Source organism: Hipposideros armiger, unplaced genomic scaffold (assembly GCF_001890085.2).
Source record: "Hipposideros armiger isolate ML-2016 unplaced genomic scaffold, ASM189008v1 scaffold_365, whole genome shotgun sequence".
NCBI lineage: Eukaryota > Metazoa > Chordata > Mammalia > Chiroptera > Hipposideridae > Hipposideros > Hipposideros armiger.
The window spans coordinates 100,780-118,416 of NW_017731715.1; the positions used below are offsets into that span (position 1 = coordinate 100,780).

At 45.3% G+C, this 17,637-nt stretch overlaps 1 protein-coding gene across 1 annotated transcript; it reads left to right on the top strand.

The window, feature by feature from the left end:
- The first annotated feature begins 11,545 nt into the window (after positions 1 to 11,545).
- Positions 11,546 to 16,135, top strand: DLX5 (distal-less homeobox 5). Its single transcript, XM_019662075.1, has 3 exons — positions 11,546 to 12,244; positions 14,153 to 14,337; positions 15,451 to 16,135. The coding sequence occupies exons 1-3, from the start codon at positions 11,887 to 11,889 to the stop codon at positions 15,778 to 15,780; spliced, it is 873 nt and encodes a 290-aa protein (XP_019517620.1). The 5' UTR covers positions 11,546 to 11,886; the 3' UTR covers positions 15,781 to 16,135.
- The last annotated feature ends 1,502 nt before the right edge of the window (positions 16,136 to 17,637 follow it).

Consider the following 17,637-nt stretch of genomic DNA (forward strand, 5'->3'; position numbering starts at 1 on the left):
CCAATTAAGGATAGGATAGGAGTGCCAATATGGAATATGAGCAAGTTCAAGTTAAATGAAAGGCAAATATATAAAAGTTGGAGACCACCCATAACAGCCTGACATAGCCACTTCTCAAGGCTACTGTGAAAGTAGAAGTGAATTATATATGAAACCCCTTTGGGAAAAACCATTTAAAGGTCTATAAAATTTGCAAAAGACATGCCAAATGTTCACCATGAGACTACGAAGTGGAATGGAGCCCAACAACATATTAGAAAAACTTAGAGAACATTTTTCCTAAACTGTGATATTTAGGGCCACATTGGATTTTAATGACCCTAGTAAAAGAAAGTCACGAAGAAGAGAATTGGTATTAGCACCTTCTACTCCATTCATTCCAACTTCCCTGGGAAGTGTTCCCACAGACAGTCCTTAGGTGAGCAAGTGCTTTTTCCTAAATGCCACCCCAATGATTATTCTAATTCTGAGAGAGCGGGGTGGTTAGTAATGTCTGGTTGTTTCTATCTTTTTGCTTTCCATTCTTGTATTTCCCTTCTAATCTTTTTTATTGATCTTATAAGTTAGGGGGAAATTACCAGGTGATTTTAATAACTAAATATTATTTTCCCCAGTTTTACACATAATTGAGTGGCTTCAGGAATAATTGTATGAAAAATATTACCACTGTAGTAAAGATTATCTCTTTGGTTCATCTTTCTCAGTGCTAAAAATTCTCCCTACCCTCTCCAAGTTTACTGTGCAGATTAACTACCAGGGACCCAGCAAGGTTACTCTGTAACATGACCCTGAAAGTGTCTGAAACTCTTAAACTGCAAGTGTGAAAAAGTTGTAAAACAGTACACCCCTGAAGCAGTGAGAAACTCAAATAGCAAAGGAGGCAATGGAGAAGTGTAAGGAAAGAATGGTGCATCCATAGTATATTCTGAATTTTGCCATGTATGAATACAGCTACTCTCGCCTCTATCTGTTATTTATTTAATTTGTTGATTTCCTAGGAGAGGATTTAATGCAATGTCTGCATGTACTCTGTGGCTAGCTGAAGTCAGAGTTTCATAAAAAGAAGTATCTTTTCCCTCTATAGTTCCAGGGATTCCTGAAACTTGTAAGAAAATTTTCAGATATCCCGAAGGCCCATATTATTTTCCTATTGAGATATAACTGATATGTAACATCATATTAGTTTCAGGTGTACAACATAGTGATTTGATATTCATACATATTGTGAAATGATCACAAATCCAGTTATTTAAAATTGATCACCATACATAGTTACAAAATTATTTTTCTTATGATAAAAACTTTAAGATGTATTCTCTTAGCAACTTTCAAATATGCAATACAGTATTATTAACCATAATCACCATGCTGTACATTACATTCCCATGACTTATTTATTTTCTAACTGGAAGTTTGTACCTTTTGATCCCCTTCACCCATTTCACCCACCCCAAACCCCATTTTAGATTAACAATAGTGCATGTAGACACACAGTATATTGCCTAAAAAGTGAGGTCTGATGAAAAGTTGCAGCAGCAACCAGTGTTCCTTGATTTCCTAAGTAACCAATCAAAACGCATGTATCAACTGTGAAAATGCTCTCAAACTATTGGGGACATGCAGTGAATACCCAAAATTGTAAACTAGGCTGCAGCCATAATTTATATGAATGTATATGTTTATAATACTTTGCTAAATGCACCATCCAGCCGCCTGCTATAATGAAACAGTGAAATCAAACTGAAGACTTCATACTGCAAAAGCAATATTTGGCTTAACTACTGGTGGGCTATATGAGTTGACTTGTACAAAGATTCTGGGTACAAGTAATGTATCTTTTCTTCCCACCATTTAAAAAAGTAGCACCAAAGGGCCAGCCGAGTGGCTCAGTTGGTTAAGAGCTCGCTCAAGAGTTTGAGCTCTGAGCAACAGCGGTTTGATTCCCAGCCTGAGCTGAGCAGCTGCTGAGCTGCCAACAGGTGGCAGGATGGCTCAGCTTAAAAAAAAAAAAAGTAGCACCATTGCAGTGTCTGCTACACTTCACTTGGAAAGCTATTGACTTTTCCTTTCTGTTGCCTTAATTTTCTTCTGCAAGAGCACAGAGGGATGCAAGTCCAGGTGGGCACTGTGCCTTCAACTGATTATGCTGTGTGACACAGCAGGGGGACCTCTCATCGCAGGCTGGGGTTGCCTGTTTAAGAATCTTTTTCTTTATCAAAGGAATAAGGTAGTAAACACAGCTGTAGAAAAAGGTTTCCTATTTTCTTGCTGTTTGTTTTAATCTATGAAAATTATATAATTAAGGCAGAGTGCAAAAACGTCTATAAAATTGTACTAACTGCCCATGTGCATATGGGTTGTGTGCCAAGGTTTACCCGACACACCGTGTCTGAATAATCTGAATGATATGACTTTTAGAAGTGGTTTTCTACATCTTTGTGTACAGTGTTGTCAGATCATAAAAATTCAGTGGCTTAGGATCAATGAACTTTAAAATTCTAAATTGATCTTGTAATTAGGATGTTATTAAAGATGACTACGCTTCATTCTTGCTATTTCCTTGCCAGGGTTGGATCATTGCTCTGAATTCCTGTCTGCCCATTACTTTTCTTTTAACTCCACAAGGGTTATTTTTTTTTAATTGGAATATTTACATGTCTTTAAGAAGAATAAAGGTTTTGTAAATAGCATCACAGCCAAACCTTCCTTTCAAGAAGATGAAATCTGAGTTTAGGGTGAAGAATATGCCTCAATTTCAGTTTGCAAAGACATATAATAATATAATCCATTTACTTCCTACTTAGATGAACTTGAAGTGTTTTCAGCTGTGGTATAGTAAATTTGTCTCATAGAGAATAGATTTGAGTGGATACTTAAGGCCTTTTCCTAGCCAGTTATGTTTAAGTTAAATGAATAAACACATTTTAATGTCTTAATTATGAAAACAAAACATGCAGAAGTCTATGATCTGCACTATCATTTGGAAATAAACTGAAAAATCCTATTAGGTTGGAATTAAGGGGAGAATAGTTTCCCCCTCTGGGGGGTTTTAATTTATTCAGAATATTTATATAATTGCCTGCTAGTGAATCCTTTGAGATTACTTTGTTGAAGACACTCTTTAACTCCAAACACATTTCTCTTGAGGGCAAGAGGTTTTGTCATTAATTTCAGCATGGGAGGAATCTTTCTTTCTACTTATCCTTTCCCTTACCTTCCTCCCTGGGTGAGCTCAATGTCAATTTATATGAGCTCCAACGTATTTGGCTTGGGCCTAAGTTAGTTCAGCCTCAAGTGTATGGGATGAATTTTAAACCTAGATGGGAATTAAACCATTTTGCTAATTCAGAAGACAGACCACCTCTGAATGTCAGTTCCAAGCCAGTGTGCCTGGCTCTCTGTTGGAAGATACAAAGGCCATTCAGCTAAGTTGCCAAAACCAATGACCAATAATTTGTGATATATTTGAAAGCCTTTGCCACTTTTGTACTCATCATGCCTATCTTTTTCATCTCATCCCAATTCATGGAAATATGTTTCTTTTAGACAAACACCAAATTGAATATTTCATGGCTAGTTCCTTACATTACTAAATGGTCTTAGTGCCCTAGCTCAAAGAAAAAGGAAACTCCATTGTAAATGAAATGATTACTCAGATCTATCTCCACAAAATATATCATGTAACCACCTTTGTTTGTGTTTGAGACTTCTGGGATGAAAAGTGCTCTTAGATGGATGGTGATCAATAAGGACATAATAAGAGTGAACTGCTCTGAGAGCATTTTTTCACTGGACAGATAAAGAAAAGAAATGGCTAAAGCATTGCAAATAAAAAAGTGAAATAAGCCTCAGCCCCAAAACAGGACTTTTAAAAGAAAGGTAGTCCAACTGATAAAAATTCTAAAGGGAAGAATCATCATATAAAGTTTGCATATATAATGCTAGCATCATGTTATAGGGTCCTTTATCTACCTGATTTATGTACTTGATGTGTACAATATTTTAAATAAATGAAACAGTAGTTTCCATATTTAGAAGATCTTAAGTTCATAAATATTTTCAGGTGTACTGATTTGTCTGAGCTTCAAACCTAAAGGAAAGGATGTTCTCTTGGCACTCCTATAAGTAAACAGACTCCCAACTGGGCCAGTGGGAGAAAGCTGAGTTGATGCAGCTATTACCTCCCCCCAGCACTTTCCAAAGCACTCTTAGCTGCAAAGTCAGAGTGGCACTATCTTTCCAGTTCATAGTAGTGACTCACCCGCAGCCTGTCAAGCACCTCATCTTTCAGGAGGAGGGTCGGCTTCCTTACTACTCTCTAGGAAACAAGGGTCACCCTAGACTATTTCTGGGGTGAAGACGTCCAACAGAGCGAGTTACTCCCCCAAAGCCAGATGTTGTGCTGAGACCTAAAAAAAGGTGATCCTGTGGGAGGAGGGAGGAAGAGTATGAATATGTAAGGAGTAACGGAAAGGTAGGAAAGGGCATGGGAGTGGAGAGAAAGATCTGCGGGAAAGCAAAGAGGAGGAAAGCCATGCAGTAGTGAACTCGAACCCCGAGGATGAGCCGGTGTTGTCCCAACAGTGAGTGACTCCAGGCTTGGGAAACGTTTGCCGTTTGCGCACTGTTCCTCGCAGACACTGGGTGGCGCTCGTGGTAAAGACTTGCATTTTTAGGGTCCGTTTCTCCACCACCCACCACCTCCCCCCCTTTAAGATGTATTCTCTTAGCAACTTTCAAATATGCAATACAGTATTACTCACCTGGACACCTGGCTGGGTAAGTATGCGATAGGCTGGATTTCAGTTCCCATTTTCCCTTCATTATGACACCTTTGTGCAGTGCACAGCCTGCCCAATCACAGGTGGTGGTCCTCACCATGCTGAACATCCTGGGTACAAGCCAAGTAGCTCAAACCCAATACATCTAGAAAAATCTCTGCTCTGCCTACCATACCAATTCCCATAATGTCAGGCTACTGAACAGAACTTCCTGAAAGACTTTGGGGAGTGTTAGAAACATATCATAAAATCAAGATTTGGCCAGGACCATTCCAGCTTACTCCTGTTGTCCTAGGTTATTATTACCATCCCTTTTTCACTTTCAAAGATGTCCTGGTTTGAATGATACAATACATGGTCACCCTACACATACCTTTGATAAGGAACTAAAAATTTTGCCAGAATAGTCTATAGATAGATGTGTGAGATACATATGTGAATGTGAAGGGTGGGGGGAAGAAAGCAAAGAATGGAGGCAAAGGGTGGAACAGGCTCTCCAGCTCAGTTTTATTGGGTTTATCATTAGTTAGAGCCAGGGACCAATGGCTCATTGACATTTAACATCAGTTATGAAATTAAGCTTTCTAATGGAGCAACTTCCCCTGAATTTTCCTGGCTCCAATGCTAAGGGTCCCCCTACTCCCCCAGCTATATACATCATCATATGTCATATCTCAATTCAATTTCCTAAGTCTAAATGCTAATATCCAGCAATTGGAGCCTTTAGAAAAGTGAGATTCATTAAAGAGAAAGGAAATTGTTGATATAAACAAACCCTTACAACTAAGATATTTATTGCATGTATCTTTAGGTCTCAGAACACAAAGAAAAGAAAAGGAGGAACAGAAATGTTATTCTGGTATGTAAAGCCACAATTCTTTGCTTTTATTTTCCACAGATTATAGCATTCCGGCTTGGGAGATTGCCCATGCAATGAACTTACTGGCCATGGGAGCATAATTAAGATGATTAACCTCTCTGTCTCACATTCCTTGATGTAAATGGGATAACGATGGCACTTCCTTACAGGCATTTGTAAAGATGAAATGAAATAATATACACAAAGCGATTAGCACATAGTAAATGCCTAATGAATGTTATTTTTTATACTAAAAGAAGCAAATTTGCTTCAGTCTATAACCAACTTTTTGTGTCTGTGCTACAGATAGCTTTTTTTTCTTAATTATATTCATTGGGGTGACAATGGTTAGTAAAATTACATAGGTTTTAAGTGTACAGTTCAGTAATATATCATCTTTATATCACATTGTGTGCTCACCAGTCAGAGTCAGTTCTTCTTCCATCCATACAGATAGCATTTTAACCATGGGAAAGTTTGACTAATCTTAGGTAATAGTACAGTGTTATGTAGTATATGTCAAACAGGAAGGTAGGAAGTCAGGTTTCTCACTGCCCTAGTTGCCTCTCAAGAATATGGCAAGGGTAAATATTAAGACATGAGAACCCTTCAGGTTGTTTTTTTTAAGTTTAAAAGTCTAAGCAAATTCAAGGTATTAGTATTATGAAAGTCAATTCTTTGGGCCTCAGTTTATTGATCTATCATATAAGTATTTAAGGAGTGCTATTTGTTCAAAATAAATGTATTTGAAAGTGGATAGTCATTACTAAAGAGCTAAACAAATACAAAGTCCCTAACCATGGTTCCTACCATTGCTACCTGTAGTGCAGAGGAGGTGGCAGTTTGTCTTTCATGGGCATGGGAGAGCTGAGCCAGGCATCTCCCTGTCTTGAGTGCCCACTACCCTACAGGGACTGGGACAGAAGGTTAGGCAAGCCCAATGTTTAGCCTCCAATGCCCATGGAGAGAATGAGGATTGCAAGGATGGCAGTAGGAGGGAAAGAGGGATTTGACCAGGCAGGGAGAGATGGCAGCCCCATGTAAGCCAACAATTCCATACCTGGATATTCCTAGGCATAGTGAGGGATGAAGGGACATTCACTTGGCACTGTTCACAGTAGCCGTCAAAGGCTAGGTGCTTTACTGCCAACAGTAGTGGCTGGCAGGCAGTGCCACCACACCATGGTTCAAACCCACCAATTAAGGATAGGATAGGAGTGCCAATATGGAATATGAGCAAGTTCAAGTTAAATGAAAGGCAAATATATAAAAGTTGGAGACCACCCATAACAGCCTGACATAGCCACTTCTCAAGGCTACTGTGAAAGTAGAAGTGAATTATATATGAAACCCCTTTGGGAAAAACCATTTAAAGGTCTATAAAATTTGCAAAAGACATGCCAAATGTTCACCATGAGACTACGAAGTGGAATGGAGCCCAACAACATATTAGAAAAACTTAGAGAACATTTTTCCTAAACTGTGATATTTAGGGCCACATTGGATTTTAATGACCCTAGTAAAAGAAAGTCACGAAGAAGAGAATTGGTATTAGCACCTTCTACTCCATTCATTCCAACTTCCCTGGGAAGTGTTCCCACAGACAGTCCTTAGGTGAGCAAGTGCTTTTTCCTAAATGCCACCCCAATGATTATTCTAATTCTGAGAGAGCGGGGTGGTTAGTAATGTCTGGTTGTTTCTATCTTTTTGCTTTCCATTCTTGTATTTCCCTTCTAATCTTTTTTATTGATCTTATAAGTTAGGGGGAAATTACCAGGTGATTTTAATAACTAAATATTATTTTCCCCAGTTTTACACATAATTGAGTGGCTTCAGGAATAATTGTATGAAAAATATTACCACTGTAGTAAAGATTATCTCTTTGGTTCATCTTTCTCAGTGCTAAAAATTCTCCCTACCCTCTCCAAGTTTACTGTGCAGATTAACTACCAGGGACCCAGCAAGGTTACTCTGTAACATGACCCTGAAAGTGTCTGAAACTCTTAAACTGCAAGTGTGAAAAAGTTGTAAAACAGTACACCCCTGAAGCAGTGAGAAACTCAAATAGCAAAGGAGGCAATGGAGAAGTGTAAGGAAAGAATGGTGCATCCATAGTATATTCTGAATTTTGCCATGTATGAATACAGCTACTCTCGCCTCTATCTGTTATTTATTTAATTTGTTGATTTCCTAGGAGAGGATTTAATGCAATGTCTGCATGTACTCTGTGGCTAGCTGAAGTCAGAGTTTCATAAAAAGAAGTATCTTTTCCCTCTATAGTTCCAGGGATTCCTGAAACTTGTAAGAAAATTTTCAGATATCCCGAAGGCCCATATTATTTTCCTATTGAGATATAACTGATATGTAACATCATATTAGTTTCAGGTGTACAACATAGTGATTTGATATTCATACATATTGTGAAATGGTCACAAATCCAGTTATTTAAAATTGATCACCATACATAGTTACAAAATTATTTTTCTTATGATAAAAACTTTAAGATGTATTCTCTTAGCAACTTTCAAATATGCAATACAGTATTATTAACCATAATCACCATGCTGTACATTACATTCCCATGACTTATTTATTTTCTAACTGGAAGTTTGTACCTTTTGATCCCCTTCACCCATTTCACCCACCCCAAACCCCATTTTAGATTAACAATAGTGCATGTAGACACACAGTATATTGCCTAAAAAGTGAGGTCTGATGAAAAGTTGCAGCAGCAACCAGTGTTCCTTGATTTCCTAAGTAACCAATCAAAACGCATGTATCAACTGTGAAAATGCTCTCAAACTATTGGGGACATGCAGTGAATACCCAAAATTGTAAACTAGGCTGCAGCCATAATTTATATGAATGTATATGTTTATAATACTTTGCTAAATGCACCATCCAGCCGCCTGCTATAATGAAACAGTGAAATCAAACTGAAGACTTCATACTGCAAAAGCAATATTTGGCTTAACTACTGGTGGGCTATATGAGTTGACTTGTACAAAGATTCTGGGTACAAGTAATGTATCTTTTCTTCCCACCATTTAAAAAAGTAGCACCANCCCTCCACCCCCGCCCCTTGCAAATTTCGGCTACTCGGAGATGAAATTACATTTTTCCTACGTGTCGCAGTGGGGAGCGCACTTCTGGATAAATTTGAAGTCGTGGGGCCGCTTCTCCACGGCTGGGCCCTTCGGTGGGTTTTGAAAGAGGGAACAGTGTCTGGCCCGCTGGCCCTAAGACAAACTCCCAGGCCTTGGTGTCAGAACCACCCACAGCACCGACAAAAGTTGCTGCTCTGAGAACTGGGTTACCCAGCGCGTGTGCGCCCAGAGTGTGAGTCAGCGGTGGTGGCCAGGCCTGGGTGCAGCCGTGGGTAGAGCCACAGTGACTATAATGTGAAATGAAATAGGACTATAATCAGACTCCGGCTCCATTTAACTTCGCGTTCTCTCTCCCTCCCGCTGCCTTTAGTAAAGGGTAGGGGGAAGTGAGGTCAACTTAGACAAGAAGCAGAACAAAGTCAAGAAACTCGAGGCTCTGGACTTTCAGAGACACGCCCAGATTTGGAGGTCTCACCCAGCAGCGGCCTTTGCGCAAGTGGCTCGAATCCGGAGTGAGGGTCAATACTTTAGGAATTGAAACAAAGAAGCTAACTAAACCCTTCCCTCCCGCCCCACTCCTTTTTGTCTTGAGTAAAATATGGGACAGCATTTGTTTTGATTGAAAGAAAGGGGAAACTTAGCAAGGTCGCGACTAACTTAACATTGTAACATTGTGTTTTCCACCGGATCCCAAACTTCTAAATTTCGCCCAAATTTTCCAACTTCCAATCCCATCCTGGTTGTAATCTGCCTTCTCAGCAAGGTCTGAAGACATTGATGGCTAGCTACACCCTAGTTAGCATAACCGTACAGACCGTCTTTCTCTTCACGGAGTAACTTTTAAATCCATAATAAATAAAAAGGGCCAGGGTTGTGGGGACCAGTGAAAGGCCGCCCGCCCGGCTCCCAGCGCCACTTGCCTTTGCGGGAGGCTCTTTGAACTGTCCCTGGCAATGCTTTGGGGAAGTGATTAGTGTAATTAAATAGCAGGCTATGTGAAGGTGACTCGATGGGCGCCGAGAGCTTCGGAGCCGAGGCCAGGACCGCAAGTCCGATGGGGTTGGCAGTATTACCCCGACGCCCTGTAGTTCTTCACAGCCTAAGTCTAGCAGGTGAACAGCAGTGCCAAAATCGACAGCTAGAGGTGAGGGTGGGCGAACAGCAGCGGCTCTGTTTCCCCTGGCGTCTCTCAGAGAAGTCCAGCGCAGGTGACTCGGCCAGGGTAGAGGCCCTTGTGACACGCGCCTCCCCTGCTCCGTGTGACACGCGCCTCCCCTGCTCCGTGCACGCCCGTGCTGAAGGTGTCTTCAAAGGGACAGTGCGACCTTGTACAGACGGCAGGGAGCTGGTGCACGTGTTACTGCTCCGCTTTGGAGTTCCGGAGCTCGCGTGGCACCCTGCTCGGAATTCCAGACCCCCAGCTCTCCCGCCCTGCAGACGTGTTTTGGGCCAGAGTAGCTCCACAACCAAAGTAAGGCTACATTAACACTAGACCCAACTACTGCAGACGCTTGCCTCTTCTGTTAGGGGAGGGGATAGAGAGAAGCCACACTGTCCCACCCTGGCTGTCCTGTGGAGCATGCACCTGGCTTTCCGGGCTCCGACACTGAAGATGCTGAAAGGGCCCAGATCAAGATCTCAGTTGCCTATGTGAGAGGAATGCAGCGGGGAGCAGTAGATTGACTTACGTTACATTTCTAAACGCCCAGCCAGATCACCACTAGAGTAAGAGTGACACTGCGTAAAAAGCAAACTCTGGGCAATAAGTACCAAGTGTTTGGTTCCTAAGTCTTTTGTTCTTTGCATATGAGCTAAGATGTCTTCAAGGCAGGAAATGAAAGGACGGAAAGTACAGGAACCCGGACCTGGGGAAGGGGAAGGCAGGAGCTTGAGTGCCACTTCCATGAAGCCGGGAGGGGTAAATCCCTGAGCTTCACCCAACCTCTCAAAGGGGCTTTTATCCCTGTCTACTTCCCAGTCTTCTTGGGGGTTCCCGTTTGGTCCGTTGGAATGACAGGTCATAAGTGGAACATTCACTTTTTCAGGAGCCTTTGGTTACTGAACATGGAGGTAACAGACCCTCTCTCCCAATGGTATCCAAGTAGACAATAACATTGAACAAAACGTGGAGCTGCCCGCTCTTCTTGGGGACCAGCAATTTGGGCATCATTAAGTTATCCGTGCTTAAGACGGTAATATTTTATAACTCATCATAGGGATTTAGGGCTGCAGGAACTTTCTACCATTAACCGCTGAATGGACAGTGTTTGTTCCTGAGCATCCTTATCGAGCCCTTTTTATGAGGAATTTCATTTCATTCAAAGGAGGCGCTTACTGTAAATCTGTTCTTTCCCCAAATTGCAAATGTTCAACACATGTAAGTTACAACCTCATTCCCAGCACCCCACTACAAATATTGTTCTCAGTTCCTTCTCCCCGTCACACCACATGCTTGATTCCCCACTTCTATATCAGTGTGCAATTCCACACTCGCCCCCTGGTGCAGCCCATGGGGGCGGAGGGGAGGGGAGCAAGGGAAGACCATTGCCTACCTCATCCCCAAAACATGTGCACTTTCTGAGGCTGCTGATTGGAACACATTGTCTCCAGACATTACAAAGCTGGTGCTGGGGCTTCTGCGAAGTCTTTGGTATTCACTGAAAACAGATTGACTGTGCCCCCTCTCCCCCAACAAGCAACAACACATATACCCGCATACACACGCACACACTTCCCCCCTCCCTCCATTTTTTTTTCTCCCTCCTTTTTTTAAGCAATGCTTTGTTGTGTTAAAACTAGTTGGACGAGTTAGGGTGTTGCTGCTGCTCCGAGGCCCTGGCCAATGGAACCCGATCCACCCCGCTGTGCGTAAGCGCGCAATTAAGGATTTAACCAAGGCTGTGCTGCGCCTCAGCCAGCAGTCAGCCTGCCGGAGACAGAGCCTCCAGGACTCCCAGCCTCCTCCTCGCCGCCGCCGCCGCCGCCTCCTCCTTTTCTCCTCCTCCTCCTCCTCTTCCTCCTCCTCCCTCGCTCCCACAGCCATGTCTGCTTAGACTAGAGCAGCCTCACAGCCAACTCAGGCAGCAGCCGCCGCCGCCACAGCAGCAAGGACAGCCGCCGCCGCCGCCGCCCGGGAGCAATGACAGGAGTGTTTGACAGAAGGGTCCCCAGCATCCGATCCGGCGACTTCCAAGCTCCATTTCAGACGTCCGCAGCCATGCATCATCCGTCTCAGGAATCGCCAACTTTGCCCGAGTCCTCGGCCACTGATTCCGACTACTACAGCCCCACTGGGGGAGCCCCGCACGGCTACTGCTCTCCTACCTCGGCTTCCTATGGCAAAGCGCTCAACCCCTACCAGTACCAGTACCACGGCGTGAACAGTTCCGCCGGCAGCTACCCCGCCAAAGCTTACGCTGACTACAGCTACACCAGCCCCTACCACCAGTACGGTGGCGGCGCCTACAATCGCGTCCCGAGCGCCACCAGCCAGCCAGGTACGGGGGCGTGGGGGAAGATATGGAGGGGAGCAGATACTGGAGGAGCCGCCAGGGCTCCGGAGGGGCGAACTGGGGTGGGAGACTGGGGTCCCGCCATCCACTGAAGTGGGGCCGCACCAGGCATAAGGGAGTAGGGGCCTGGACTGCAACCAGGAGAGGTTCCTGGGCCAGGATTTTAGTGATTCTTAAAAGAAGCCTTCGGGGCTTCAGACCAGCGTCTCTCCCCTCCGGCACCTTGGGTGGGGGGGGGGTGTTCAGTCTCTGGATTCCCAACTTTCCTGGGTCAGAAAGCCAGATAGGCTGGAAAGGGGGTAGGGGTGGAGAGAAGAAAGAATCAAGCAACTCTAGTGGCGTTTGCGTAATAAAGGGGAGGTTAGTTATTGGAATTTTTGGTAAGCGTGCTTGGTTGGTGTGAGTGGGAGTGGAAGGCTGCCTCAAAGGCTCTGTGGGGATTAGTGTGAGAGTAGCCAGTAGCCAGTAGCCAGCGTCGTGTCGGTGCCCGGAGCGCACAGGGTGGAGTGGGGGGCTGGTGAGCTGTAGCTTGCCGGAGGAAGAGCGCGCCGAGAGCCTTGCGGTTTATCCAAGGCATTTCCAAAAACAAAAAGCCATTTAAAGGTGGAGGAGGGTTGCCGAGGGGTCACGTTATTGGAGCGATTTTTTTTTCTTTCTCCATAGGTGCCTAAAATTTGCCTTCCTTCTCCCCACCTCCTTTTTCCACCGCCTTGAAACTTAGTTGGAGAGTTTAAGAGGGTTAGTGAGCCTGGGCGGTAAGAGAAAGGCATGAGGTCTCCTTGGAGAGGTTTTGTTGGTCAGGTTTGATCTCTTCCCACCAGCACATTAATAATCTTGCTAATATTAGCATCCCCTACTCTGGCAGAATCCAGACCACAGCCCTCATCCTCCACCCTTCCTCTCCCAGCACACACACACACACACACACACACACACACACACACACACACACACACGGAAAGGTTCTCCACCCTTTCCAAAGATGGGCACTTTTGATAAGGTGGGAAAGGGGACTTGTGGCCCCAGGGCACGTTGGTAAAACACGTGTTCAGAAAGGCTCCCCCCTCAGTCTATACTCAGGACTTTGAGAAATTCGTCCTGACCTGCCGCCCCTTTCCTACGAAAACACCCCATCACAATTTGTTTTCAATATGTGACTCTTGTTAAACTTTAAAAGAAGGGGGGGGGATGTCTTCGTTCCTTTCAGTGGCTCTGTATTTCGTGCATAAGTGAAAGATTTTTTTCTTTTAGCCAAGAACTTATTAGGTCTATTTGTAAAAGAAACCAGACACATCTGTGCCCTCACAGATCTGCTGGGAGATTATGGGGGCAGCATAATCGGCCCTCTGTCTGCGGCGGCCTGGACCGCTTGCTGCTGAATTGAAGGAGCATAGTTTGCTCGTGGGTCTTTGAACTTTGGAGACCTCGGTTAGCGTCTTCCCTGCCCATGCGTCTGGCCTCTGCGGGCGCCTGAACAGATGCTGACAGAAGGGGGGTCATAGCCCTTGAAGCCCAGGGAGGGGCTGGCCATGATCACCTCCTGAAACATGGGTGAGCACTGGGAGGGTGTAAAACCAAGCCCGGGTGAAGCAGAAACCGCTACAAGGGCGAAATCCCAGATGCCAAGAAGGGACCTATGCTGTCCAACGCACTTTGTACAGGCCCTGGAAAACCTGAGAATAGCGTAGGGAATTAATCAGAGACTGACTACCTGGTCTTTCCATGATTTGGGGGAGGGGCATACGTCTCTGGGTCTCGTGAAGCAAAGGTGGTGATATGGAAAAACACGAGTGAAGACTGCATGGTAAGACATTCAAGGACTGTATTTGAGGGTTCTGCAAAAGGGCCATTGTCTGCCGACAAGCTCTAACCGGGTCTGTTTTGGTTATTTAGAGAAAGAAGTGGCCGAGCCCGAGGTGAGAATGGTGAATGGCAAACCAAAGAAAGTTCGTAAACCCAGGACTATTTATTCCAGCTTTCAGCTGGCCGCGTTACAGAGAAGGTTTCAGAAGACTCAGTACCTCGCCCTGCCGGAACGCGCGGAGCTGGCTGCCTCACTGGGACTGACGCAAACACAGGTAAATGCGGCCGCGGACCAGCGAGAGCCTCGCCTGGGCTGCAAGCCTGGCTGGGCCACGCGGTTCCGTCCCCGCGGGTTGGGGCCCATCGGCAGCATGCGTGAGAAAGTCACAGAGAGACAGAGACAAACAGAAAACCATCCACCCTGCGCCCTTCCCTCCAGGATTCAGGTTGGGTGTCGCCGCCAAACGATGGTGGGGACGGGCTGGGGACATTGCGCATTCCAAGATGTCCCCTGCTTCGGGCCTCCAGGGGAGAGGAACCTACTTTCTAGATTGGAAACAAGGGGAGAGTTACTTCTAGGGCTCTCTGGCAGCCTTGGGAAATTGTCTGGTGCTCTGCATAGCACAGAGTCTCTCGGGGAGTGGAGGGCCCGGCGGCCTCGCGTTGGTCTCAGGCCTCGGGGAAGGCCGACGACCTGGCCTCGGGCCGGAAAAGCTGAAGGGTCACTCCCTGCTAAGGCGGAGCTTTGGGCCGCAGGGTCGTGAGGGTCGTGAGGGTCGTGAGGTGGGGGGGCACTGTTGTAGGAAGAAATCTTCCCTGGAGGGTCCCATTCCCTTCACTCCCACTCTAACCCCTATAGGAAAATAAAGAATGCTGGAGTCGCCGCCCAGAGCTGCAGGCAGATTCTGACCTCTCTCAGAGATGAGGAGTTGGTGAACCGAGTCGGGTGGGGGATTGGGGGATAGATTCTTTGCCTCCTTGAACTCGTGCGCGCCTAGCCTGCTCCACGACCCTGACGCAGGGGGCTCAGGCCATTGTTTGACTTGGGCTGCGCCTCGTTCCGTGCGCGCTGCGCTGGCCTACACGTGCGTGCACGCCGCAGCGACCCTTGCGCCTTCTCCCCGCCCCCAGCCCAAACAAAAGACTACACAGGCTCTGGGTTGTGTCCTCGCGGCGGCCGGGTCGCGCAGATCCTGCCTGGGCGCCCTCTGGGGCCCACGATCCGGCCTCTGCCTCAGGCCCAGCCCCTCTAGACCATAGGCCTCGAGCTGCGGGGAGACGCCAGGGCCAGGCAGCCTGGGCGTTAGAAGCCTCCAGTCGCTGCCCTGGGTTAGGCGAGGGTGGCCTCTGAGTGTCCCGGTAACGTGTGCCTTTGTTCCCCCACCCAGGTGAAAATCTGGTTTCAGAACAAAAGATCCAAGATCAAGAAGATCATGAAAAACGGGGAGATGCCCCCGGAGCACAGCCCCAGCTCCAGCGATCCCATGGCATGTAACTCGCCGCAGTCTCCAGCGGTGTGGGAGCCCCAGGGCTCGTCCCGCTCACTCAGCCACCACCCTCATGCCCACCCTCCGACCTCCAACCAGTCCCCCGCATCCAGCTACTTGGAGAACTCGGCTTCCTGGTACCCGAGCGCAGCAAGCTCAATCAATTCCCACCTGCCGCCGCCGGGCTCCTTACAGCACCCGCTGGCGCTGGCCTCCGGGACACTCTATTAGACGGGCCGCTTTGTCTTGCTCTCTTTTTTGGGACTACTGTGTTTTGCCGTTTTAGAAAATCATAAACAAAGGAATTTATATGGGGAAGTTTGGAAAACAGAAACACAAAAGATTGATGTGTAAAGCTTTTTTTGCATGTAAGTTATTGCATTTCAAAGGACCCTCGTCCCCCCCCCACCCCCGTTTTTTTTTACAGACGAACTTTTTTGCGCAACTGTGGACACTATCAATGGTGCCTTGAAATCTATGACCTCAACTTTTCAAAAGACTTTTTTCAATGTTGTTTTAACCATGTAAATAAGTGTAGATAGAGGAATTAAACTGTATATTCTGGATAAATAAAATTATTTCAACCGTTAAAACGTTTCTAAAAAATACTCCTTTGCCCCTCCCCCCCTTATAATGGGCTAGTGACATTTTATGTAGGCAATTAAAAGAAGACAGGTCTGCAGAGAGAGATCCAATAAGGCAAAAAGGAAAACAAATTGGGAGCCGGGTGGATGCAGAATTCTACACATGTACATGTTGGATGCTGTGCTTTATATGTCTATGTACATATGTGGCCTGTTTATAGTACTGTGTGTGATATATATATTTAGGTGGGTTTTTTTGTTGTTGTTTTTTTTACCTAACCACAAAAACGTTTAGATAATTTCAAGTTTAACCCCAAATTGTTTCAGGTAGAAAGTAATGCTGGAATCTAAATACGGCCCTCCCACCCTGTGTGTAAGTAAGAAAGGAGCAGAAATCCCTCAATAACCGCTCTGAATTCTAAGCTCAAAGCAATTATGGTGGAGAACTGCCCCCACCCCATCAGCCTCTGTGTATTGCCAGAGCAATTAGACAAATTACACTCCCTTCAAAGGGACCTTCCAGAGATGAGAAAATTTTTTTAAAAAGAAAGAAAGAAAATTTCCTATTACATTTTTTAAAAATCTGAAATGTTTGCAGCATGGCAAATTGTAGTGCCTTAGACTCCTTGGTGTATGATTATAAATTTATCTGAGATCTTTCAGAGAGAGTAAAGGATCACAAGACTTGAGAACAATGATGGACCTAACTAAATCAGTAGGCCAAGGAGTGCAGGGTGGGGGGCATTCCTTCTTCTGCCAAGAGAGAGAATTGTGAGGTGGAGGAAAAGAGTGAGCATTGTGGCCCGGTGTTGATTTCATTTAGTATGAGATAATATTCTAAATATAAATTGTTTCTCTCCAACTTCTTTACCACTGTTTTTTTCAGGAAGGAGCTCCCTCTGCTTTACTTTTGCATAAAGCAGTGGCAAAGCAGGTTCCGAACGCTGGGAAATTGAATCTGTGTACTGGGATTTCTCCTTTGTGAAGCCTTCTTTGGGGCAGAGAGGAAGGACTTATGGCAACCTTGATCTATGTCCTGGCCTCTTCCGTGCACCCCTGCATATGGATATCAACAGTGTGACCAGAGCTACAGCCCAGGTCCAGAGCAATGCTCCCAGGCCCGAATTGTAGGCCTCTTTTTGACTGTTGTTTAGTCCGGGCCTGCCTCTGTTTCCTTGGACTACCAAGGGAAATTGTATGTTAGCAATTACAAGATGCAGGAGATATATTTTACAGCTAGGAAGTCGGCAGCAATAAATGTGACAAAAGAGTTGGGGGTGGGGGGAGGGCAGTGTTGGAGATTAGAACATAAAAAAGTATATCCTGTGGTCTGAAGATTTCTGAGAAGGTTCTTCCAGGGTTGGGAGAATAGACCTGAAAAGGCACGCTGTATGCCCGGAGGGGGATTTACCTGTGTGCTCTCTCTTTCTCCCTCACCTTTCCTCACCTCCCTATCTTCCCCAATTCCTTCCTTCTCTTCCCCTTTACTTTCTAGCCTGGCAGA

What these genes read in the sequence shown, in the direction of transcription:
- DLX5 (XM_019662075.1), top strand. Translation starts at nt 11,887, where the DNA reads ATGACAGGAGTGTTTGACAGAAGGGTCCCCAGCATCCGATCCGGCGAC. An exon ending in GAGCGCCACCAGCCAGCCAG is followed by an intron (nt 12,245 to 14,152) that starts GTACGGGGGCGT and finishes TTGGTTATTTAG; the next exon opens with AGAAAGAAGTGGCCGAGCCC. An exon ending in TGGGACTGACGCAAACACAG is followed by an intron (nt 14,338 to 15,450) that starts GTAAATGCGGCC and finishes TCCCCCACCCAG; the next exon opens with GTGAAAATCTGGTTTCAGAA.